Raw genomic sequence first — 26280 nt, forward strand, 5'->3', positions numbered from 1 at the left:
TGTCCAATGAGACTCAGCCAAGTTAGTCGCCTTAATTTTACAATACAGTGGTACCTTGGTTCTCAAATGCCTTGGTACAGAAACAACTTGGAGCCCAAACACTGCAAATCCGGAAGTAAGTGTTCTGGTTTGTGAACTTTTTTTGGAAGCCAAACGTGCTCCATTTTGAGTGTTATGCTTCCATTTCGAGTGCCACGCTTTGGTTTTGAGTGTTACGCTGAGGTTTGTTTTTGCTATTATTTTGTGTTTTTGTGGCTTTTTTGTTTTGTTTTTGTGACTGTGTGGAACCCAGTTCAGCTACTGAATGATATTGTGATTGCAGTACATTGTTTATTGCTTTCACTTAATGGATCAATGGTCTTGTTAAATAGTAAAGTTCATGTTAAATTGATGTTTTGGGGATTGCTTTTAAAAGTCTGGAACAGATTAATCCATTCTGCATTACTTTCTATGGTAAAGCACACCTTGGTTTTGGAACACTTTGGTTTTGGAATGGACTTCCAGAACGGATTCTGTACTCAGAATAACATTCTTAACAAGTACCCATGGGAAGGATCTAAAATATATTTTACAGGAATACAGAAGTTACATCCTTCCATCTATGTAAAACATTTACAGATTTGTGTTCAGACACAGATTTATTCCCAAATCAATCCCATTGCTGCCCACAGGGTTTGCTCCTCTGAGCATGTAGGTCTAAGACCCAAGTAACTGTTCTTTCGTGAATAAGCAGTGATTCTAGACTCATTATTTTGCAGGTGGAATTGACCAACATACTGGCGGTTTTAGGTTGTGCAGTTAAAGTCGATTAGGCACCCTTGCCACAACAAGCTCACCCCTAAAACAATCTTTTTCCATACCGAAAATGCCTGATGAGCAAAAGTGACAATTGCTTGACTCAACTTAGTGTAACCTCTCTGCAAACAAGACCGAATGAATGCTCAACACAAAAGTCGTCTGGAAGCAGCCATAATTAGTCTTTAATCTGCCACCAGTTGGAAATATATTTTAAGTTAAGTTTCATCTTTGCATCAGAGGTCGAAACACCTTTCAGGTATTCTACCTGGTTCTCACCACCACAACCAATGGCCAGGTTTGGATGATCACCTCTTTGCTTACAAAGCTATAAATGAGCAGCCCCTTCGCTGCATCCTTCGTGGAAGGAACAACCAAGCTAGGAAGCCAGGAATTTACTATAATTTGCTACAATCCTCTGTTTTGTCTAAACTAGGGAATTGCGGTTCTGAACAAGTCAGCATGTTAAAGCACGGTTTGAAGTTGGTTTGATATACTGGCTTGCTCCAAAGGTGGCAAACATAATTTAACAGTTCAGGCAAAATGAAGTTAATTGCAGGTACGAGATGTCTTTGTCGGAGCTGGTTCATTCAGTACGATTAGTTAACACAGTCGGTTTTATTTCCGGGTCCTGGCATCACGCCAGTTATTTCACCAGCTTTTTCCTCTGCTTCAAGAGTGCCTCTCGTAACGCCAGCTGCAAAATCAGAAAGATAAACATCAGCACGCAATACTTGGGTAATGCTTATACTCCATCACCCAAGCCAGGCATGGGAAACCTTTCTCCATGCGGCACACCTTTCCCAGAATCAGACCTGCAGGCCAAATTTGGCAGGTGGGCAGGGCTACCTGCCTGCCAATTGCACAACAGCATTATTGTCACACGATTAACAGGTGTGGCCCGACCACCTATTAAGTGTGCAGCTCTGCAAGTCTCCAAAGCTTATGTGGGGAATGCAGGGAGATTTCAGAAGGCTGTAAGACAGCCCTGCACTCCTGTTTCAGCCTGAAAAGGCCAGGACTAGCCACCTGAGAAACAGTTTCTATTGCAAATGCAATTCTGGTTCTAAACGCAGCATAAGGGGTCTCTATAGTATAGTGTATTTTAAAATGGGGTTTTGGAGTTTTTATGGGTTTTTGAATGTTTTATGTAGTTTTTATGTAGTTTTATGGTAGTTTTATGTAGTTTTTCAATTTCATTGTTCTGCAAGGGACAATGACAATAAAGATATTGTAATCGTATCGTAATCATAATCATAATCGAAATGGGAGCAGCACAAGGGCTGCCTTAAAGGACTTCTCAAAAGCACACTTTGCAGCATCAGATGTTCTTCCTTTAAAGGAAAAGGGAGGTGCGTGCTTCAGACAGTGTTTCTCCTTTAAGATTGCCTGCTTGCTGACTTCAGGGGATTCCCCTGTGCTGACATTGTTTCCTAACTGCAGCTCCTTCTGAAAGGGGCTTCCCCAAAACGTGACTTCGCCAAACGGGAAGTCTCTGCCTGATGCCCTGGAAATCCCAGCTTCTGTGATTTCACAAGCCACTTCCTTTTCTCGGTTATCTCTATCCAGACACGAGGGACAGAGGCTCAGATTTAGAAAAGTGGAAAAGGTGGAAAATGAAGCTGGGGGTAAACACAGGTCTAAGTGGTGCTGAGAACTAGGGAGGCTAACCCATTCATCGCTCCACCTTCACCATGAAAACAGGCACACCTGCTGCACCTGTGCTCCTTGCAGCCTGTTGATGAGACACAATTCTCCTGTTTGCAATTAACTAGAAACCATTTCCAGCCTTCTCTTAAGGACAAGGTGCTCCTCTTACATAGTCACTGCAATTATTGGTTTCCAGTAAATCCCTTGCGGGTGGCGCTGTGGTCTAAACCACTGAGCCTCGGGCTTGCCAATCAAAAGGTCGGCGGTTCGAATCCCTGCGACAAGGTGAACTCCCGTTGCTCAGTTCCAGCTCCTGCCAATCTAGCAGTTTGAAAGCACGCCAAAAAGTGCAAGTACAGTGGGACCTCGGGTTACATACACTTCAGGTTACAGATGCCGCTAACCCAGAAATAGTACCTCGGGTTAAGAACTTTGTTTCAGGATGAGAATAGAAATCGTGCTCCGGCGGCACGGCAGTAACAGGAGGCCCCATTAGCTAAAGTGGTGCTTCAGGTTAAGAACAGTTTCAGGTTAAGAATGGACCTCCGGAACGAATTAAGTACTTAACCTGAGGTACCACTGTAGATTAATAGGTACCGCTCTGGTGGGAAGGTAAATGGCATTTCCGTGTGCTGCTCTGGTTTTGCCAGAAGCAGCTTAGTCATGCTGGCCACATGACCCGGAAAAACTGTCTGTGGACAAACGCCGGCTCCCTTGGCCTTTAAAGCAAGATGAGCGCCGCAACCCCAGAGTCGTTCACAACTGGACTTAACTGTCGGGGGTCCCTTTACCTTTTTAAACCCCTGAGCTTGTTTGCAAGAGGCAGTGCCACAAAATTAAAAAAGGAGGGGGAACCCCCTCATCTTCCAGACATGCCATTTGGAAACCTGACTTCTGCCCCTTGCACAGAACACATTATGCGAAGCAGGTTCAGAAGGGAACTGTAGATAAGCATCTATCTTTGCACATGGAGGTTTCTCCCTGTGTTCTGGAGCCCGGACTGTGCATGACTCCGGGATCTGGGGATGCTTAAGAGAGAGAGGAACATGCTGGTTTCAGGCATCTGCACATGGGCAGGGTTGGGAACAGACACATATTGTTAGGGTGGAAGTAGTGGTGTAGCCCTGCTGCTCCCTTCCACACACTCAGTAGCTCAGTTGGTGGAGCACGAGACTCTTAACCTCAGGGTTGTGGGTTCGAACCCCACGTTGCGTAAAAGATTCCCGCATTGCAGGGGGTTGGACTAGATGACCCTGGTGGTTCCCTTCCAACTCTACAATTCTGTGATTTTTAAGTAAGTAGTGCCCTAAGAGGCCTTTTGTACCCTGTTGAAATATGAAGTTGAACAACTTAACTATATAGCAAAGAAAGCAATTTCACCAATGTGGTAAACTGCCACTCCTAACTGGGGAAATCCCTCCTTTTGGGTCTTTGGCCAGATCTTTTCACAGGTGTGAGAAGCTTTCAAGGGGAGCAAAGCTGCGAGGAACTTGCCTGCTTCTCCCTGAATGAGCGCTTGTTTTTGGACCGGACGTTGTTGCTGTATCGCATCATCATGAAATTCTTCTGCTTCTTCTTCTCTTTGTTGGTGGAGCTGGCAAAAGGGTTCAGCTTAGATTTCTTCTTCACAAATTCTTTCCTGCCCGTCTTGCCAGCCTAAAAGCGAAAGGGGGAGGAAAGAAAAAACCCGCTAAAACTCACACACACAAACTGTTCTCTTACTTGTTTTAAAATATATGAAAAATAACACTTTGTAGCCAATGCACCATCATAAAAACAATTCAAGGTTGCTAGAATAGGCATGGCTTTAGGTCGGGGTTAACGTCTGGCAAGGCCACCGTTATGTGATTTCAATGGGAGAACTTGGGAGTTTCTTCCAGTTGCGAAGTGGAAATAGAAATCAGTTAGAAATGGGACTGAGAAGCTAGACATGAGCAACACTGGAAGGATAGGCCATTAAATACACCCGTGGACTTCCCTGTGTTTAGGGCTAAGAAGAATTTTATTTTTTTACAGCCAGGCAGTTTGGAGCTTCTGAGAAAGAGATGTTAAATTTAGCAATCAACACACAGTTATGACGCTTGATTAGAGTTGCGTAACACTTCCTCTTTCCCCCAATTCTGCTGCTTTGCATAATACTGGTCTTGCTCATCATGAGACTGGCATTGACCCTGAAGCCTCACTCTCCCAGCACCTAAAAAGCTCATCTTCCTGAACACAAGAAGAGTCTTGCTGGATCAGACCAAAAGCCCACTTAGTCTAGCTGTCATAGTTGATCCGGCGAGATCCTGTCCTCACAGTGGCCAAGCACATGTTAAATTAAAGCCCTTAAGCAGGGTTGCCTGAGAGCAACAACAAGCATCTCATTTGTGATTCCCAGCAACCGGTTTTCAAACAGCCATTTTTCTCTAGTAGCTACTTATTCCCCGTGAATTTGTCAGGAACCTCTTTTGAAACCACCCAAATTGGGGCCAGATCCGCCTGGCCATCATTTCAAGCATAAACAAAACTATTTGGACAGAACGCCTCACCATTGCTGTGGCCAGCCGCGTCTCTTTATCCGACTTGGGTTTCTTGTGAAGATGCTCGATGTCCCTGAGCGAAAGCAGCTCTCCCCTGAAAAGAGCAAATGCAATAATATGGCCTCATGCGTCGACTATTCCCCCCCCCCCCCTTTAGAAGAACAATGACTGGCCCACTGAGACTGCACAAACTTTAGGGGCTGGAGCAAATCATAGGAACTTTGTGCACAAGTTCCATGCACTGGCTACCAATTAATTCCTGGGCCCAATTCAAAGTGCTGGCTTTGACCTATAAAAGCTAAATGGCTCAGGACCACAATACCTCAAGGACCACCTCTTCCCAAATGAACCTACCCAGACCCTGAAATCATCTTCTGAGGCCCTCCTTCGTGCGCCTCCTCCTAAAGAGGTCCAGAGGGTGGCGCTGTGGGTTAAACCACAGAGCCTAGGACTTGCCAATCAGAGGGTCAGCGGTTTGAATCCCTGCGACAGGGTGAGCTCCCGTTGCTCAGTCCCTGCTCCTGCCAACCTAGCAGTTCGAAAGCACGTCAAAAGTGCAAGTAGATAAATAGGTACCGCTCCGGCGGGAAGGTAAACGGCATTTCTGTGTGCTGCTCTGGTTTGCCAGAAGCAGCTTAGTCATGCTGGCCACATGACCCGGAAGCTGTACGCCGGCTCCCTCGGCCAATAAAGCGAGATGAGCGCCGCAACCCCAGAGTCGGTCACGACTGGACCTAATGGTCAGGGGTCCCTTTATCTTGATTTTATTCTGTGAACCACCCTGAGACCCCCAGGTATAGGGCGGTATATAAATTCAATTAATAATAATAATAATAATAATAAATAATTTACCTGGACTCCTCCTCATTCTCTATTTCAATATTTTTCCTCTTTGCTGCCTTGCCAGGCGCAGACTTCAGTTCCTTGCTAAGCTGGGCCAGGCGGATTTTCTGGAATTCCTCCTGGGTGAGGAGTCTGCTGCTGCTGACAGCTGTCGCCTTGGCCTTCCGCTCTTCCACAGGCATGCTTTCGATTTGTTCTGCCTTTAAAGCAAAAGTGCACATGAAATCTGAGTATGTTGTTTTATTGCTAAGTGACTCCACCCTGTGGCAGTTATGCATTTGTACACCAGGTTCTGCAAGGACTCAGAATTTGGACCACAGAGGCCCCGCCGTGTCCGTATTTCCAGGGTTCTGGACTAGCACACTAGCCTCAGCAACACAGGCGTATGGATTTAAATCAGTTTCACCGCCAACACTTCCCAGCTTCTTGATGAAATGCTGTTATGCAAATGCACCCAACAAGCAACTCTGTGCATGGATTTTAAAGATGTTTTTGCTAAAATGCAGCAGAAGCAGAAGCAGCAGCAACTCACTAGCTTTTGCTGTTCCTCATCGGAGGAATGATGCATGTCAACCCATTCTCCATCCTCATCATCTTCCTCCTCAGCGGAACTGGCAGTCTCCCAGCCATCTGCAACGGAGGGGAAAAGATGTTGGAAGCTAGATATCACCCAGCCCTAATTGTAAGAGTCACACACAGATGATCACAGCCAAGCATACACATGTAAGGTACCCTCCCCATCTCTAAGAAATAATAATAATAATAATAATAATAATAATAATAATAATAATAATAATTTCTTATTTATACCCTGCCCATCTGGCTGAGTTTCCCCAGCCACTCTGGGCGGCTCCCAATCGAGTGTTAAAAACAATACAGCATTAAATATTAAAAACTTCCCTAAACAGGGCTGCCTTCAGATGTCTTTTAAAGATAAGATAACTACTTCTTTCCTTCACATCTGAAGGGAGGGTGTTCCAGAGGGTGGGTGCCACTACCGAGAAGGCCCTCTGTCTGGTTTTGTAACCTAACATCTCGCAATGAGGAAACCGCCAGAAGGCCCTCGGAGCTGGACCTCAGTGTCCGGGCTGAATGATGGGGGTGGAGACGCTCCTTCAGGTATACAGGACCAAGGCCATTTAGGGTTTTAAAGGTCAGCACCAACACTTCAAATTGTGCTCGGAAATGTACTGGGAGCCAATGCAGATCTTTCAGGACCGGTGTTATATGGTCCCAGAGGCCTCTCCCAGTCACCAGTCTAGCTGCCGCATTCTGAATTAATTGCAGTTTCCGGGTCACCTTCAAAGGTAGCCCCACGTAGAGCACATTGCAGTAGTCCAAGCGGGAGATAAGTAGAGCACGCACCACTCTGGCGAGACAGTCCGCAGGCATGAACTATGTAATACCCCGCTCCCATCTCTCACCTGCGAGGACCCAGTTATATCCCAGAGAGGCTCTCATGGAGGGTGGAAAGACAGGTATAAAACTACAGTGGTACCTCGGGTTACATACGCTTCAGGTTACAGACTCTGCTAACCCAGAAATAGTGCTTCAGGTTAAGAACTTTGCTTCAGGATGAGAACAGAAATCGGGCTCTGGCGTCGCAGCGGCAGCAGGAGGCCCCATTAGCTAAAGTGGTGCTTCAGGTTAAGAATAGTTTCAGGTTAAGAATGGACCTCCGGAACGAATTAAGTACTTAACCCGAGGTACCACTGTACTTCCATGCATCCAGACACTCACAACCACATAATGCCTTGAACAATACAGCCTCAGTTACCTATCAGCACTGGCAGCAAATGTAAACATGAGACATAGACAACTAAGCATTTCCTGTTTGCGAACGTACTTGCAGAAGTTTAGGAAATCTATCCTGAAAGGGACCACGCTGGCTTGGTCTCCCTCTAACACCAACATGGCACCTGCAGAGACCTTTCCTGGCACCCACGGGGTCTCTCTTCCCCCTGCTAAAATTTGACATGAAAGAAGCCAGCCAGAATAGGCCCCACAGTGTGTTGTGATGCCAGCATCGCTTTGCAAATGTGCCCGCAGGCCCAGAGCAGTGGGAGACCTCCAGAAACGCAAAAGCAAAACTAACCTCCTTCCAGATCCCCATCTCCTCCCTTATTCTCAAGTTCTAGGACTTCAGCTCCTGGGATGTAGTCTTTGGCATCCAACGCCCCGTATTCGTGGATTTTGGCCTCCGACGTGGCTTCTGTTGGTTTACCCTAAGAGCAATCCAAGCGTTCATGTTTTATTATTTATTTTTTTTAGAATAATATTTATTAAAGTTTCAAAAAAGTTACAAGAATGAAAGAAGAAAAAAAAACAAAAAAGAAGCAAAAAAAAGATACAAAATACAAAAAGTAAAAACAATTAAAAACAAATCAACCTTTTCATATCCTGACTTTCATTTGCTTGTTTCCCTGACCTCCTCGCACCTCCCTTTTTTGTATTCTAGTTCAATTAGTTGTTTCAGCAAATCCTTTCCATTTTTGCTTTTATCTTAATAATTTATCTTAATATGTTATAACTTTACATTCTCACCTGTTAACAATCCATCTTTAAATACTCCTTTATAACATTACTGCTAAAACCACATAACTTCATTCCAACATCCTTCTAACATTCCTTCCAAGCGTTCATGTTTTAAAAGGAGCAACACATTCTGGCTACAAACTGCACAGGAGTAATTTATTTGAGACAAAATATTGTAATCCACAAGGTGTAGTGACGGTCACAGACTTGGACGCCTTTGTGTGTTCTGTTGAGTGAGGCTCCTGTCAGTACGGGGTTTCCTTTTTTAAGTCAGCAGAGTCACCCAGAATGTCTCTCAGAATCTTCTTTCTCAGGTTATCTGTCAGTGAATTCCCATGTGGGAATAAACACCTCACCCATTCCAGCTCTGCTTAATGTATTTATTGAAGAATTAACACTACAACTTAAACAACTACAGTTGTACCTTGGAACCTGAACGCCCTGGAACTCGGACATTTTGGCCCCCGAACGCTGCAAACCCAGAAGTGATTGTTCCAGTTTGCGAACATTCTTTTGGAACCCGAACGTCCGACGGGGCTTCCGATTGGCTGCGGGAGCTTCCTGCAGCCAATCAGAAGCCGCAATTTGGTTTTGGAAGTCGAACGGACTTCTGGATCGGATTCCGTTTGACTTCCAAGGTATGACTGTACTGGTCTAAGGAAAAATGAAGTAAAATTAAGTATAGAGAATCATTCCTCCTCTCTGTTCTTCATTCACCTGGGCACAGTAACAGCCACGCTTCTCTCCTTCAGAGCATGTCTAATAAAGAAGTCGGTCCCCAAGGAAACCCTGTTGCTAGGGAAGACCTGTTGCTGGAAGAAAACGTGTTGCTAGGGGCAAAACTATGCAAGGATTGTTTCAAATCTATTTTTAGACTAACTCTAATAGCTCCTGTTTTCCAGGAAAAGCTCTCTGCCTTGCACTCCATGAAAGCAGACAGAATTTGCAGGTTGCAGAACAATCCCTTTCCCTAAAATGTCCAAAACAACATACAACCACATCCTACTATTTCATTCAGCCACGAGGAAGTTAATATTCCAGAGATGCACTTTATCAAGTGTTTAACAAACCAGTTATCGCACTAGCACTGAAAACTCAAGGCATGCTTTACCCGGAATTTTTTCTGCAACATCTTTGGATTGAGCGACCGGAACAAATGTATCAACGTTCTTGCCGACATCATTACATCTGCAGAGAAAAATGGGACTGAATCGAAGACGTTCTCAGGGCAGGGTTCACACTGACTATAAAGCACATTTCTCAATTAAACTAGCTTTTCTCCTGGAAGTCGCTTTCCATTTTTCACGGAAACAAATGAAAAGGGCACCCAAACTCTCGATACAATAAAAATGAACTAAAATATCATAGGCAAATAAAATATTCACGGAGTCAATGGAATCAAAGAAACCCAGCAATTCTTTGAATAAGCAGCCGGCACATGGGACAGAGCACAGCGTAGACTTAATAGGCTCCTAGTTCTCATGAACCAACAGGGAGAGAAACCCAAATATGTCCTTAAATCAAATACGTTCCCATGTAAAGTAGCAAACTTACTCTTGTTTTTATGGGATCTGTACTGTGCCAGGTCTTGCAGCAAGTCTTCCGTCATGGCTAGAGGGCATCTAGCAGATATCTCTTTAATAGCATTAATCCTGGAAAAATTAAAGATATTTAAAAATATCAAACGATGATAAAATTATGGTATGCTTGAAAAGTGTGGAAGCAACCAAAAATCTGCTCTAGAAAAAACTGGAATCTACAAGTTGCATAGGCAAATCCACTTCTTTTTCATTGTTTAAACTGCTTCGTGAGTAATGGCAAATTGCTATTCAGTGGAAGTTGTAGTACAAGATGAAAACTAAGAATCAAAACACACATTCCTAACAGGAAATAGAAGCACTTCCGCTCAGTCTAACCCAGGGTTTCCCCAACTCGGGTTTCCGGCTCTTTGGGGACTACAATTCCCATCATCCTTGTGAAGAAACCAGAGGCCTTTCTCCTGGGCATGGTCGGCCAATTGGTGCCAAAAAAGGATAGAACTTTCTTTATGTACGCCACAACAGCAGCAAGAATACTCATCGCAAAGTACTGGAAGACACAAGATCTACCCACCCTGGAAGAATGGCAGATGAAAGTAATGGACTATATGGAATTGGCGGAAATGACTGGCAGAATCCGAGACCAGGGAGAAGAGTCGGTGGAAGAATATTGGAAAAAATTCAAAGACTACTTGCAGAAATATTGTAAAATTAATGAAAGTTAAAATGATGTTGGATTGAAACGAACTGGTTTTAGCAATAAGGCTAGAATGAATTCGCAAAAATAGATTGATAATAGATGAAAATATAAAGTTATAATATATTAAGATATTGGATTAAGAATAAAACAAAGAGGGAAAGGATTTGCTGAACTAAATATGTGAATTGGAATACAGAAAAGGGAGGTGTGAGGGGGTCAGGGAAATAAGTAAATGACGTATAAGCTATGAAAAGATGGACTTGTTTTTAACTGTTTGTTTTCTCTATTTTGTATTCTGTAATTTTTTTTCTCTTGTATTTCTGTAATTCTGTACTTTCTCTTTTTATTTTTTCATTTTTTATTTTTCTTCTCTGTTGACATCTACTTTGTAACCCATTTATTTTTCTAAAATCTTAATAAACATATTATTTAAAAAAATACAATTGCCATCATCCTTGACCACTGGTCCTGCTAGCAAGGGATGATGGGAGTTGTAGTCCAAAAACAGCTGGAGACCCAAGTTTGGGAAACCCTTGTCTAGCCACTTCCCACCCATATTCACGCATATCCAAGCTCAGACGTCCCTGAGCTTTAGAGTTTTACTTACCCGACGGTCATCACTTCTGCAGAGTTCTTTTCCGTGACAAAGTTGTTGGCTATTGTCATCAGCACTGACTGGACAATCTGGCAATAAAGGAAGCCAAGAGGTAAGACAGATCCAGATTTGCCAACGCTGCTGTTTTAACTGCATTTGTCACCACCCACGAACATACACACAAGCGTACAAATGCACTTTAAAAGCTTAAACAGAGCATCTTCCCTTTAGCTCTGGGCCACTTCACACTAGAAAAGTTACTTCCACGCAGGAGACAAAAACAGGTCAAAGGCCACCACCGTCCTTTCCTGCAAATTTGCAAGAAACTCATTTGGCACACCCAGAACCACCTTGAAAAACGAATGATGTTATCGTACACATTGTGTGAGAAGTTAGGGTCAGTAGCAGCACTGCAGGTGTCTACACAATATCAAAGTAAGCACATCCATGGGCAATTGTCACACAAGGCTATTTGCACTTAGAGTACCCAGTTATTTACTGTGTAGAAGGTGTCTTCCAGATAGGGCTGGTTGTGGATGCAAGGTCAAAGCAAAGGGTAACGAGAATGAGCTGCTTTGAAGTTGGCAGGTTTCAGACAAAGCCAATTAACATCATTTAATGTGTCGATACGAATGGAAGTCGTTAAAAGGGATTGTTATTTTGATTGGAGCGTAATTGGAATTTATAAGATTTTGGAACACAGAAATGAAGTAAACCATCAAACCATCAATTCCAGAATGCGAGGGGCCACCTAAATTGTATTATTTGGCATCTCAGTGATTGGTATTATTGTTTTATAACTTGGCATTGTTATAATGAGGTTATAATTGGATTATTTTAACTGAAAACTGATAAAAATGATTATATATAAAAACGACAAAGACATTTGACAAGCGTTTGCCAGACTGGATGAAAATGGCTAGCTGTACAAGCAAAAGCTTGCTAACTTCACGCCGCAGCTATGACGAAGGAGGAAAGAGGTGTGGCAGAGAGGGAAGCGTGTGAGCTCAAGGCTCACTGTGGCTGGATCTTGCCACACTAAAAGGTGGCTTGGCGAGATACCCATCTCAACATGGCCACTGAAATCACAAAGGCTCAGGAGTTGCTTCCCTTTGCCCTTTCCCGGCCCTTGGAAAGATCCATGTGATTTGGAAAGCGTGTCTGACGAAGACCTGGGAGACCCCAGTTCAAATGCTAACTCAGTCACGAAGCTCGACTTGAGCTAGTTACTGTCTCTCTCAGGATGACCTGCCTCACAGGCTTGTTGTGAGGAGAAAGTAGAGAGGGGGGAGAACCACATACACTCCCGTGAGCTTCTTGGAGAGGCGAAATGTAATAAATAAATGAGCGAATAAATGAATTACACACCTCAGGCGGGACAAGTTGATGGGAGGACTGAGCAGCAAAGAGGAGAATCTTGGTAACTTCTAGAAGGGGAAAGCAAAAGAGAAATAGGCTGTTGTAGAGATGGGGAAAATACAGATACAATTTCAAATTGGGGTAGCCTACAAAACGGAGGGGATATTAGGAACAAAGGAAGCTGCCTACACAAAGCCAAGGTTATTATGACCATCTCAGTAAAGGCAAAGGGACCCCTGACCGTTAGGTCCAGTCGTGACCGACTCTGGGGTTGCAGCGCTCATCTCGCTTTATTGGCCGAGGGAACCGGCGTACAGCTTCCGGGTCATGTGGCCAGCATGACTAAGCCACTTCTGGCGAAGCAGAACAGTGCACGGAAACGCCATTTACCTTCCTGCCAGAGTGGTACCTATTTATCTACTTGCGCTCTGACGTGCTTTCGAACTGCACAGTACTGTCTACAATAGACAATATTTGTTTGACATGGTGCAAGACAGAATCTTGTCATTGCTACAGATGGCAAAGGTAAAGGACCCCTGGACAGTTTAGTCAAAGGTGACTATGGGGTTGCGGCGCTCATCTTGCTTTCAGGCCGAGGGAGCTGGCGTTTGTCCGCAGACAGCTTTCTGGGTCATGTGGCCAGCATGACTAAACCACTTCTGGCGCAACAGGACACCATGACAGAAACCAGACCGCATGGAAATGCCGTTTACCTTCCCACCAGAGTACCTATTTATCTACTTGCGCTGGCGTGCTTTTGAACTGCTAGGTTGACAGGAGGTAGTACAGAGCAACGGGAGCTCACTCTGTTGTGGGGATTCAAACCGCCAACCTTCTGATCGGCAAGCCCTAGGCTCAGTGGTTTCAACCACAGCGCCACCCGCGTGACCACTTACCTCTTTGGTGTGGCTGCAGGAATCGCTGCAGGAAAGGGTAGTAGTTGAAGAGGAAAAGCTGGGGAGACAAAGAGCACCCACAAGATGTCAAATGGGCACCTTCATTTCTCGCCCCGGGTGAACTACTAAATATCCAGATCTCTGGGGAATGGAGGGTGTGCCATTGGAAGAGGGACTTGGGGCAAAGCCAGCAGCTACAATGGCATCAGTAGCAGGTGGAAACCTTGATTTCAAGAATGTTGGAGCTACAGCACCAGCCCAGCCCAGTAAAGGGAAGATAAATAGAGCAAAAAGCAATCTTTGGTTGCTCAACACAGTGTAATGGTGTCCTTAGGTCTCAATCACGCCATACAGTTAAAGCACTTTGATGCCACTCTAAGCAGCCATGGCTTCCCCCAAAGAATTCTGGGAGTTGTAGTTTGTGAAGGGTGCTGAGAGTTGTTAGGAGACGCCCTATTCCCCCCTCAAAGAGTTACAATTCCCAGCTGCAGCTCAGGGGTGGGGGGTGGCGGGGAGAGGGACCGAATCTGGTTTTTCTAAGAACTGCTCTTTATCAAAGGAAAGACAGCCAGCAGGACCACTGACATCAGTTGTAACTTTAAGAACTTGTCCGTGAGCCTGCTGTTTTTCCTCCTCCCTCCCATTCCATTTTTCCTCACGTGCCATGCCTCCAATGTCATCCTTTTTGGATAAAGAATGGGGTTATAAATGTTCAAAAAGCGCTATTCATAATCACATCATGAAAGCATCCATAAAGTTTTCATATGTGAATATTCATAAATGAAAACATGCACACACTTTTAAGAAATGTGGTTGTATATACAGTACAGAGAATGCCTGATATTTTATGTATTCATCTACCAAAATTTACACACCACTTGACTCTACCAAAAAGCTTTTAGAATATCAAAGCTGTTCAGAACATGAAAATTATCAGTAAAAAAGATTTTTATAAATATATTAAAAATACTGTATGTAGATTAATACCATTTTTGTACTCTCAACAGCTTGAAGAAGCTTGTACCCCCGTCCCAAATATCTGACAGCTTTTCTACATGTGCTGAAAACTGTATTAAGCCTACAGATTTCTTCCTACCTCATGGATTCCAACGAGCCTAGAAATCAGATCCATAAGCATCATTTTCACTTCAAACCTCTCCTTTGAAGTTTCCAGCTGCTTCAAAAGTTTCTCTGAGAAGTCTAAAGAAAGTAAAAAAGGAACCAAGGAAGAAGGGAGGGGGGTAGAGTTAGAGGAGGAGAAGAAAACTCAGAAAAGAAATCCTTAAGTCACTAGCATCCTGTGGTTATCACTGAGGGCTTTTTAAGTGAGTGGTTGTCTCAGATCTCCATCCTCCGCTAATCTAAAAATGTGCGGCCACTGGCTGTGAGGAGCAACCACAAAATCAACAGGACCTTTTGCCATTCAGGGGCTCCTCCTCCCCACACAGCTTCTGTGAGAATGAAAAAAACCTGTCCAATAGGTGCATTTTTGCTGAGGAGCTACAGGAAAATTCTGCTCCCCCTTGGGGGCAGTTTTGTCACAGTGCAGGAGTCAGGGTACCCATTGGTTTTAGGTGGAATAACAATATCTTCCAGGTCAAGTGTCCCACTGACCCAATGGTAGAGCCGTATCCTGCTACACCCAGCACCTAAAACCCTTTAAGTTCTCAACTTTTCCTATTCTGCTTCAATATCATCCTCTGCAAAGAGCACAAGAACTTGCCTTGTGGGTCGTGGATTAAGTGAATCGCTGAGAAGTTGAACACCTCTGGCTTCCGCTTTTTCTTGTGTTTCTGTGTGACGGGGGGAAACAGAAGAGAGCAACGTTCAGCAGGAAATGAGAACTCAAAGGTAAAGGTACCCCTGACTGTTAGGTCCAGTTGCGGACGACTCTGGGGTTGTGGCGCTCATCTCGCTCTATAGGCTGAGGGAGCCGGTGTTTGTCCTCAGACAACTTACTTCTGGCGAACCAGAGCAGCACACGGAAACGCCGTTTACCTTCCCGCCAGAGTGGTACCTATTTATCTACTTGCACTTTGACATGCTTTCAAACAGCCAGGTGGGCAGGAGCAGGGACCAAACAATAGGAGCACACCGCCAACCTTCTGATCGTAAATAACTATACGACTTAGAAGACATCTGAAGGCAGATCTGTACAGTGGTGTTCCGCAAGACGAATGCCTCGCTAGATGAAAAACACGCAAGACGAAAGGGTTTTTCATTTCTTGAGTTGCTTCGCAAGACGAATTTCCCTATGAGCTTGCTTCGCAAGACGAAAACGTCTTGCGGGTTTGCTTCCTTTTTCTTAAAGCCGTTAATACCCGGGGAATCCGCGCTCCGCAAGACGAAAAAATCACAAGACGAAGCAACTCGCGGAACGAATTAATTTCGTCTTGTGAGGCACCACTGTATAGGGAAGTTTTTAATGTTCGATGTTTCATTATGCTTTTATATTTGTTGGAATCCGCCCAGAGTGGCTGGGGCAACCCAGTCAGATGGGCGGGTTACAAATAATAAAATTTTAATCGTTATCTATCTAATGAGCTTCAAAGCTGATTTGAGTCCAGGTCACTCTGGCAAACTTCCAAGCATCGACCTGCTGGACCGCTCTGCCTCTCGCTGCTCACCTTTAAGACTTGCATCGCTTTCTCCAGCTTCTTCTTGTTCTTGGTGGTCTTCCTTCCCGTGGAGTATCGCACCATTAAGTCCCTTGCTGTGGGGCCATCGTCCTTGGGAAGGAATATCAGAGACAGAAGAGTGGTTTAACTCTCAAAACAAAGCCTTGCGCTGGGGAAAGCATGTAGTCATATCCTGCTGAACTGTAAAGTAATTCTGTTTGTCACCCGGAATAATAATAATAATAATAATAATAATAATAATATTTTTTAAAAAATTGTATCCCGCCCTCCCCAACTGAAGCTCAGAGCGGCTAACAACAGTAAAAGTAACACAGTTTACATAAAATCGCAATCTATTAGTTGAAATACATTCTAAAATCAATTCAGAATTAAATCAATTCAGAATCAAATTAATGGCAACCATTGGGCTAGAGTTCTATGAGGAAGGGGTCAGACTGTGCCTTGGCCAAAGGCCTGGTGGAACAGCTCTGTCTTGCAGGCCCTGTGGAAAGATGTCAAGTCCTGCAGGGTCTCTTGTGATTGAGCGTTCCACCAGATCGGGGCCACAGCTGAAAAAGCCCTGGCTTTGGTTGAGGCCAGCCTAACCTCCCTATGGCCCAGGACATCCAAAATGTTTTTGTTTGAAAACCGTAAGGTCCTCCATGGGACATACCAGGAGAGGCGGTCCCGTAAGTACGAGGGTCCTAGGCCGTATAGGGCTTTAAAGGTTAAAACCATTCCATCAGGCTGCCTCAGTGGAAGAGATGGGGAGCAAGGCGCACTCCATCAAGCTCAGCTGAAAAAGTAGCTCCATCAGGCACCTCCTGCCCCAGAGCTGTATATATGCCATTTTAAGAACTACTACTTAAAAATTGGTGCCTGAGTTTGCTCCCGGCCCCTCCGCTCTGTCCCTTTGCCCTTGCATGCTGTGTTTCTGGTTTTTTGTTTTGATTATAAGCCTGCGAGCAGGGACTGTCTTGCTTTTAATTGAATGTAAGCCACTCTAGGGGGCTTTTCAGCACAGGGCACAAACAAAATGAAATAATTTTGTGCACCTTTCTTCCATCATGGAGTCCTTAACTTGCACAGCAGTGCAACATCAAAGTCAATGGAATTTAAATTATACAAAACACCCATAATCATTCATAAACATAATCATAATTCATTGCCCTGAAGAGTTCACTGTGCTTTCTACATTTGAACATATAGATTATGAGCATCCATATCTTTTAGACATACCCTGCGCATTTAAGTTAGGATCACTGGAATATTGTTATTGTTAAGGTCAGCAGAATTTTTTTTACTCCTTTAATCGTTGCAAGAATATAATAACAATAATAACAATAATAACAATAATAACAATAATAACAATAATAATAATAATAATAATAATAATAATAATAATAATAATAATAATAATAATTTAATATAGCATGTGGAGGGTTTCAATCAGTAAGAAAAGTCTGGATTTTAAAAAAACACACTAGCCCCCTCCATATAATGTCAGAAAGAAAAACCTTCTCCTTAATTCCTGGGTCCCCTGCCCCCAGAATTATTTTGTTTCTTAAACAGAGAAGCAATCGGAAAATGAGTTCTGAAAGAATACTGTCCAGGCATTTATACCTGTGGCGCATTCCTGGCATTACTTTTACTTCCTCCATGAGAAACTAGCACAAAGTCATCGCCCCAGATGCACTAACCTCTGATTCTGAATCACTGCCTCTTTTCTCATCTTCATCCTTTCCAAGGAAAAATTTCAAGCCAGCAACTAGTATCTGAATAGCCGCGAGATGCGTAGATTAGGGAGAGAAGTGCACAAGAAGGAGAAAATGATTATTTTTACAGCCAGCTTCTGGCATGTGAGGCTGGGTGGAGACTAGGCTCATTCTTGGAGCACTAAACCAGCCTTGGGTCTCGGGACCAAACACCGTTCTCCAAGTCGCTCTAACTGAACTTGGGATACAACTCAGGCCATTCCCTTTACTCTTCCCAGTTCACACCGTCATTGAATGTCGTTGCCTGGATGGGATGTGTACTTGAATTCTGATAAGGCCTCTTGCTCGCCCTAAATAAGAGCGGGATGTACAGTGGTACCTCAGGAAGTTTTAAGGACACGCTTGAAGACTAATTCACTCAACAAACAGGGTGTGCTGCATGGGTGATGAGAGAATAATTGCGGAGGAGACTTTTGTTTGGGTGTAGGGTGGGGCGAGATAAAGCAAGGTCATACATAACTAATATCAATGAGAAGAGTATATAAAGTACATTTTCAAGTTTACAAACTTAGGTTCAAGTTCAGATACAGTGGTACCTCGGGTTAAGTACTTAATTCGTTCTGGAGGTCCATACTTAACCTGAAACTGTTCTTAACCTGAAGACCACTTTAGCTAATGGGGCCTCCCATTGCGCAATTTCTGTTCTCATCCTGAAGCAAAGCTCTTAACCTGAGGTAATATTTCTGGGTTAGTGGAGTCTGTAACCCGAAGAGTATGTAACCTGAAGTGTATGTAACCTGTAATGTACCGTATTTTTTGCCCTATAGGACGCACTTTTCCCCCTCCAAAAATGAAGAGGAAATGTGTGTGCGTCCTATGGGGCGAATGCAGGCTTTGCTGAAGCCTGGAGAGCGTGAGGGGTCGGTGCGCTCTCGCTCTCCAGGCTTCAGGCAGCTCTGCGCAACCCTCGGGAGACCGGCTCCGAGGGTTGCGCAGAGCTGCCTGCAGTCCCAGGCTCAGCGCAGCTCTGCACGGCCATCGGGAGCCGGGTGCGAAGTCCCGCCCGGCTCCCGATGGCTGCGCAGAGCTGCCTGCAGTCCCGGGCTCAGCGCACTTCTCCCCATCGCCAGCCCCACAAGCTCGGGGGACAGCGGGGAGGCGGAGCATGCCTTCCCGCTGTTCCCTAACCTGGTTCTTCCAGCCCCGCACCTGGGAGGGAAATAATTTTTTTTTCTTTATTTCCCCCCAAAAAAACTAGGTGCGTCCTATGGGCCGGTGCGTCCTATGGGGCGCAAAATACGGTATATGTAATGTGTATAGAAACCAACCTACTGTACAAAGGTAAATTTAGTATTCATTGCTCCATCTGCTTTGGCCTGGCCACAACTGGGTCCCAGGTGGCTGCCCAGAAGGAAACGTGGTCCGTGGGCTGAAGAAGGCTCCCTGCCCTCAGTTTATACAGCCCTATGCCTAGAAAGGTGCCACGAAAATCTGCTGCTGGTTTTGCTGCAACAGACTAATAATTATTTACTGTAACTTATTTATTATACGCCACTTAAAGCCAGAATAAGCCCTAAGGGGTTTAACCATGTTGTGGAATTGGTTGCACTCAAGCCTCGGTTTTCTAACATCTTGACTGCCGAAAGTCTCAGAAGCTGAATGCTGAAAACCCGGAAGTGAATGCTTCCATTTTCGAATGCGCCTCAGAAGTCGAATGGCTTCCAAGTTGCATTTCTCAATTTTCTCCACAGAACTTTGTGTTGAATGGTTTCTTTAAATTTTGGGTTTCATTATTGTTTCACAAAATGTGTATGTCTTTAAGGGCCAGAGCAAATAACATGACCTAGTTTTACAGCTATGAAGCAGGATAGCAGATGCTGTTAAATTATGTTAATTAAGCTGTTGGGTATAGTATATAAAGAGCAGCATGTAGCTCTCTCAGTACCCTGGTGGATGGGTCATACTTACTGATATAATGTAATTTAGTGTAAAAGGAGTTTTTGTTTTTGTTACTAAAACCTAGCAAAAGTTACTTTTGCGTTTCTTGAAATCATTGTCTCTCCAGCACGCCTTCTGCAGCGCAACTAATCTGCAAAATAACCAACACTTTGATCCTCAGTTTTCGAACGTTTCGGAAGTCGAACCGATTTCTGGAACGGATTACGTTAGAAAACCGAGGTTCCACTGCAGGCTTCCTCAACCTCGGGCCTCCAGGTGTTTTTGGCCTACAACTCCCATGATCCCTAGCTAGCAGGACCAGTGGTCATGGACGATGGGAATTGTAGTCTCAAAACATCTGGAGGGCCGAGGTTGAGGAAGCCTGTTCCACTGTATCAGTTGTGGAATAAACTGTAAATGCACTGTAACTTAAATGCATGATAAAACAATCCAATTAAAACGCAATATGGCTACCCTGCTAGAATTTGTACGAAACAAAATAAAGCTAAAATAGTTTCTTACCTTTGTGACTTTGGAAAAGCAGGCTGTGGTGATGACATTCACGGTCTTGGCGTCATTCCTGGAGAAATAAATAAAGTGTTCACACCCTGGAATAATGAACAATGGCAACTTGAACGCATCACATTTTATCTTCTCTTGAAGTTCCTCACAGGATTCTTTCCCATCTCAGCCACCTACCAGATGTTCCTCCTGTATAGCTCTATCATCACATCCAGCGAGATCTTGGCTGCCGTTGGATTGCTGTCTTGCAGCATAGTGTACATAAAGTTCTGAAGGGCCTGGGGAGAAAAAAGAAGGGGAAAGGTTTCGCAAGAAAGAATTCTGTCCCGCACAAACCGGAATTCGAAGCAGAAACCCAAACCTACCGTGTTCAGCTTGTTGTTTTTGTGTTTTGCATTGATGTTCTTGATATCCGTCACAATGTGGGTGTACAGCGTCTGCCAAAAACAAGAACGTTCAGCAACAGCGGGAACAAAGTGCTGGAAATACCCAGAGCTCCTTCGAAGAAAATAATCTAGAGCAGAGAGAGAGATGGGCAAGTATGTGTGGTGGGCTGACTAGGCTCCACTGACCTTGGTGGCAGAGCTGTGATTTTAACCCAGGGCTCTCAGGGCTTTGCCCAGTACTCTGGCCACTGCTGGACAAAGGCTGCTCTTGCAAAGACCTGCCCAGTAGCAGCCTCTAGCCCAGGATGGGGAACCCTTTTCACTCAGAGATCCACATTCCTTCGTTGGCAACCTTCTGGGGGTTCCATGCCAGCAGTGAGTGAGCACAAGTGAGAAGAGCAATGGGTAAGACTTTTATCTGCATAGCATAGGCTACATTCCAGCCACACAAAAAGAAGAGGTCTGCATATTGAAGAGGGATCTTCACTGTTCAAGGTCCCATTTCAGTCGAGCCAAAGTACTCAAGGAGAACACAGAGCAGGGTGAGTTAGGGATGTGGACGAGGGAGAGTCCCGAGGGCCAGGTAGAGAGATTTGGAGGTTCTCATTTGGCCCCCAGGTTCCCCTCGTCTAGCTCTTCTGTCCAGAGTAGTGTAGTGGTTAAGAGCAGTAGACTCGTAATCTGGTGAACCGGGTTCGCGTCTCCGCTCCTCCACATGCAGCTGCTGGGTGACCTTGGGCTTAGTCACACTTCTCTGAAGTCTCTCAGCCTCACTCACCTCACAGAGTGTTTGTTGTGGGGGAGGAAGGGAAAGGAGATTGTTAGCCGCTTTGAGACTCCTTTGGGTAGTGATAAAGCAGGATAGCAAATCCAAACTCTTCTTCTTCTTCTTCTTCTTCTTCTTCTTCTTCTTCTTCTTCTTCTTCTGTCCATCCTTCCTGTCTCTCCAGCTATGGTTTCTGCTTCCCCTTCTAGAGTAATTCTCTTAGCAAGGACTGGCAGTGGACCCTCATCAGCCTTTGTGATTTGTTTGTGTTGGAACACTTCCATCAAACCCTCCTGGAGGATAAGCGATAAGGGGGGGGGGGGGAGACAGGGATGTTCTGCAGACTGCAGTTATCCCCCACCTCCAACCCCACACATATGGGTAAATGCAACAAACATGCCCCTGGCTAATGGGAGGAATGACAATTCACAGCAGGGAATTCACCCTCTTAAGAAGGGGTCCCAAGTCATGAAGGCAAGGTACAAGTGCGCCTACAGTCCATTATTTTAAAACTGCATATTATGAACAAACAAGAAAAGACCGACAGGGACAGTAACTTTGCTACTCACTTTTCGTAGAAATTTATCGTGGCAACGGAGGAGCTCAAAGAAAAGTTCCAGCAAGCTTGTGGGGTTGATAAGGTTCTTGTTTCTCAGCAGGATTAGAGCTTTGCAAAACGTCTGCAAATAAGGAAAGAAGTTACCACAGCCTGTGATCAGGATTTTTAATCTTTTTTCACACACCACAGAAACTGCTTCTATGATATACGTACAAACATGGAGTTTGGTGCTCAACAATTCAGCAGTCTCAGTTTATCATCTTTCAATTTATTTTTAAAGAAAGTTTCTAGTCCTTATGTTCATAGTGATAAGCTTGAAAATGCGTGTGTGACAAGTTCCTACATGCCTGCTCAACAGGACTTCTAGTGATCATTGAGCAGAACTTGAACACTCTCCATATGTCTTTGCTTGTCCGTTAGAAATTACGACATTATGCAAAATCTACATGTACTGCAAATGAAATTTGTATACTCTGTTCAACTTGCAAAACTGGCCATTTCTGGGAACTGAGCTTACACACAGCTGAGAATAACAACTGACAATCCTTGACCCGGTTTTAACAAAAAATGTTATATTGACAAACGTGCTGAGATTTTTGATTCAGTGATTTCTTTGTAGAGGTTTCCTTAAGGGAAGCTACAACATAGTAAGAACAATAATAAAACATACCAACATTGCCATTTCTTCCAGCTTCTAAACCCCAGTGTATCAAGTCTCCCTTTTCAACTGAACCCACATACACATGACCTTCAGTTGAACAACCGACCCCCCTCCCCATGTGCACTGGCATGGATTCTATGAGTTTGGAGCAAAATGTAAATTTTGTCATGCAGATGCAGAGAAAAAACATGGAGAAAGAATTGAAATGCATTGTACCACTGCAACCCCTTGGTACTGGAAAAGAAGAACTTGTTCCCAAATTGCAAGTGTCATGCCCTACAGAATTCCCTGCCCCAGATGAGGAAGTATTAGTATTTTAACATCAGAGTCACCATTCGAAGATCTGCATCCAAGACTGTGTGATTGTAAGAGAGCAGTTCCTTCAGCTGCTGCGGAAAGTCTGCCAGGTACTCAGGATAGCAGTGGCCAACCTGTATAGAAAGAAGAGAAGCTTGACATAAAGTGGAAAGCCTGTATGTGTCCCTCCAGATACTGCTGGACTCCCAACAGGGGTGCCATGTTTCCCTCTTGATTGTGGGTGCACTATGTGCAGGCGTGACCATGTGACGTCACACTTCCGCATTGCAGCAGCTCCACCTCCCCCTCCACTCCAGAGTCAGTGAGGCACCCTTTTCCACAAGGAAGGACTCAGAGGCAGAGGCAGAGAGACCCCTACCCACTGGGAAAGGGTGCCTCACTGGCTGGGTACAGAGGGCAGAGCTGAATTCGCTCTTGGACGCAGCACCACTGCCGCCTTTTCTCATTGACTTTGTAGGTGCCTGGTCCCACAGTTATATTATACATTGGTACCTTGGTTCTCAAACTTAATCTGTTCCGGAAGTCTGTTCCATAACCAAAGCGCTCCAAAACCAAGGTACGCTTTCCCATAGAAAGTAATGCAAAATGGATGAATCCATTCCAGATTTTCAATAACAATCCCCAAAACAGCAATTTAACATGAATTTTGCTATCTAACGAGACCATTGATCCATAAAATGAAAGCAATAAACATTGTACGGCAGTCACAAAATCAATCAGTAGCTGAACCGGGTTCCACACAGTCACACACAGACACAAAAGAGTCACAGAAACGCAAAATAAATAGCAAAAACAGACAGACCTCAGCGTAACACTCCAAAGGGAAGTCTGGCTCTCAAATCGGAAGCGTAACACTCAAAATGGAGCATGTTCGACTTCCGAAAAAGGTTCGCAAACTGAAACACTTATTTCCGGGTTTCAGTGTTTCTGTTCCAAGTTGTTTGAGAACCAAGGCGTTTGAGAACCAATATATCACTGTATTATAAACTCCAGCCCCCTGGAGTTGGCTCCTATGGACTCCAACTCCCATCAGTCCAAGTCAGCACGGCCAATGGTCAAAGGTGATGGGAGCCAGACATTGTTGAACAACTAGAGGGCCACAGGACCTCCTCAAGGTACACGTAAAGGAAGAAGGTAAAGGTAAAGGTACCCCTGCCCGTACGGGCCAGTCTTGACAGACTCTGGGGTTGTGCGCCCATCTCACTTAAGAGGCCAGGGGCCAGCGCTGTCCAGAGACACTTCCGGGTCACGTGGCCAGCGTGACATCGCTGCTCTGGCGAGCCAGAGCCGCACACGAAAACGCCGTTTACCTTCCCGCTGATAAGCGGTCCCTATTTATCTACTTGCACCCGGAGGTGCTTTCGAACTGCTAGGTTGGCAGGCGCTGGGACCGAGCAGCGGGAGCGCACCCCGCCGCAGGGATTCGAACCGCCGACCTTTCGATCGGCAAGTCCTAGGCGCTGAGGCTTTAACCCACGGCGCCTTAAAAAGCAATGCTGATGACGCAACAGATCTCAGAGGAAGAATGGAGAGCCTTTGATCCACAAGATGTTGGATATATTCTCTGACCACTGGGCATGCTGGCTGGAGCTGATGGGAGCTGAGAATTCCACAGCATCTGGTCTCCTATTCCTGCATTAGATTCATCATATCTGTTAGCACTCTTCCTCCGAGGGGTTTGTGGCAATGCATCTTTCATTTACCCTCGTGATAACCTTCTGAGTGAATTAGGTCAACCACCCAGAGAGTGGCAATACAAGAACAGGGCCTTTTCTGCAGTGACTCCCCATTTGTGGAATGCTCTTTCCAGGGAAGTTGGGCTGGTGCCTTTAGCTGCTGGGTGAAAATGTTCCTTTTCCACCAAGCCTTGGGCTGATTTTCATCCTATGCCCTTTTAAACGTGTTTGTAGGAGAAGGGAGTTATTGGGTTGTTGTTGTTGTTGTTGTTGTTGTTGTTGTTGTTGTTGTTTATACCCCACCCATCAGGCTGAGTTTCCCCAGACACTCTGGGCGGCTTCCAACAAAATATTAAAATACAGTAGTCCAAATATTAAAAGCTTCCCTAAACAGGGCTGTCTTCAGATGCCTTCTAAAAGTCTGGGAGTTATTGTTCTCTTTGACATCTGGTGGGAGGGTGTTCCACAGGGGGAGTTCTTCTTTTTATGGTGTATTTTGTGTTTTTTATCTTGTACTTTTATGTTGCGAACTGCCTTGTAATCTATGGCTGAAGGGTAGCATACAAATTTTATAAATAAATATAAAATAAATCAGAGCAAGGTCAAGCAATAAGCTTATTACAGACAGAGGAACATCAAAGCGACTGCTCTCTCTCTTTTTATTTTAGAGCAAACACATCATCAGTAAATAAAGTCTTCTCTAGCCGTTCTATTTCCTCCTGTCCGTAATAGTGGTTAAGGCTGAAAGGGAACTGAGAGCGACCTACACTAATCCAAGCAGAACTTCCCATACCAAACATAGATTCTGCCATTTTACCTGTGCCAAGAACATCACTAGTTCAGCCAAATCTTTACTGGGCTTTGCTGGCTGCAGTTTGAATATCTCCACATTGGACTGGTAATGGCGATACTGCTGAAGAAACTGAAACACAGACAAAAAAGCGTTACTTCCCTCGCAGCTTATTTCACTTAAATGCTTTAAGCATCTGCATTTGAGATGTTTTGTTTTTTAAAGACCTCATAGCACGAACCCAAAATGGTAAAAACAATTTGGTATTGGCATCCGTCTGTCTAGGGAGCCTATGGAGTGCGGCTCCGGGGATGATGTCAATAAAATCGAGAAAACCTTACTTTAAAAACATGCAAAAGTTAAATTCCTAAAACAGATCAAAATCGCCGCAGCTTTCTAAGCACCTGGGTTTGCTCGTCTAAACAATAATGCTTTTTTTTTTTTAGCCAGCGCCGCAAAGAGCACAGCGAAGGCGCCTGCCTGATCTCAAGAGGCAGGGAGTTCCAAAGGCGCAGGGAATGGGAATTATGTGACCCCTAGGCCTCACCTCCTCGGTATACGACGGCGGGTCCCGCTTGATCAGGTTCTGCAGCTGAGGCAGGTTGACGGGCAGCTTGTTGTTGTTGCGGCCGGCCATGGCTGCGGAGCGACGCGGACTCCGCCGGCTGCTGCCTCTAACCTTACCGGAAAAGCCGCGTGCCACGGCCACTGGGCGCCGCCATCTTGGATCACGTGGCTACAGCCGCTGCGGAGGCTCAAAAAACCTCCGAGCTCGATCGCTTATTGGAGAAGCAAGGATGGAGGCGGCGCCAGACGTTCTGTGCTGCAAAACTCTTTTAGTCTATTGGCTTTCAATCATTGCCTCCTTTTCTTTAGTTTACGGTTCTTTACTGCTTTC

The 26280-nt window shown here is 44.8% G+C and overlaps 1 protein-coding gene across 2 annotated transcripts; it reads right to left on the reverse strand.

The window, feature by feature from the left end:
• Positions 1-553: 553 nt before the first annotated feature.
• SDAD1 (SDA1 domain containing 1) lies at positions 554-26134 on the reverse strand. Of its 2 annotated transcripts, XM_083756522.1 has the most exons (22): positions 25930-26134; positions 25410-25514; positions 22931-23029; positions 21948-22058; positions 20592-20663; positions 20404-20504; positions 20227-20284; positions 17752-17826; positions 16061-16162; positions 15157-15226; positions 14530-14633; positions 13434-13491; positions 12547-12605; positions 11191-11267; positions 9900-9997; positions 9457-9533; positions 7906-8035; positions 6343-6440; positions 5820-6010; positions 4977-5061; positions 3940-4101; positions 554-1492 (listed from the first exon to the last, which is right to left on the reverse strand). In XM_083756522.1, exons 1-22 carry the CDS (start codon positions 26017-26019, stop codon positions 1442-1444), a joined length of 2073 nt encoding a protein of 690 aa, XP_083612648.1. In that variant the 5' UTR covers positions 26020-26134; the 3' UTR covers positions 554-1441. The 2 variants fall into 2 exon arrangements, with proteins under 2 accessions (XP_083612648.1, XP_083612649.1); XM_083756523.1 differs by lacking the exon at positions 22931-23029 and having other exon boundaries at positions 25930-26111.
• Positions 26135-26280: the final 146 nt, after the last annotated feature.

Source organism: Podarcis gaigeae (assembly GCF_964106915.1).
Source record: "Podarcis gaigeae genome assembly, chromosome: 9".
NCBI classification, from domain to species: Eukaryota; Metazoa; Chordata; class Lepidosauria; order Squamata; family Lacertidae; genus Podarcis; species Podarcis gaigeae.

Excerpts from the sequence above, each read along its gene's own strand:
- SDAD1 (XM_083756522.1), bottom strand. The coding sequence starts at position 26,019 with ATGGCCGGCCGCAACAACAACAAGCTGCCCGTCAACCTGCCTCAGCTG. Across the intron at positions 12,606-13,433 it reads CCTGCAGCCACACCAAAGAG|AAGTTACCAAGATTCTCCTC; the intron begins GTAAGTGGTCAC and ends TTCCCCTTCTAG. Across the intron at positions 11,268-12,546 it reads ATCAACTTGTCCCGCCTGAG|ATTGTCCAGTCAGTGCTGAT; the intron begins GTGTGTAATTCA and ends CTTTATTGCCAG.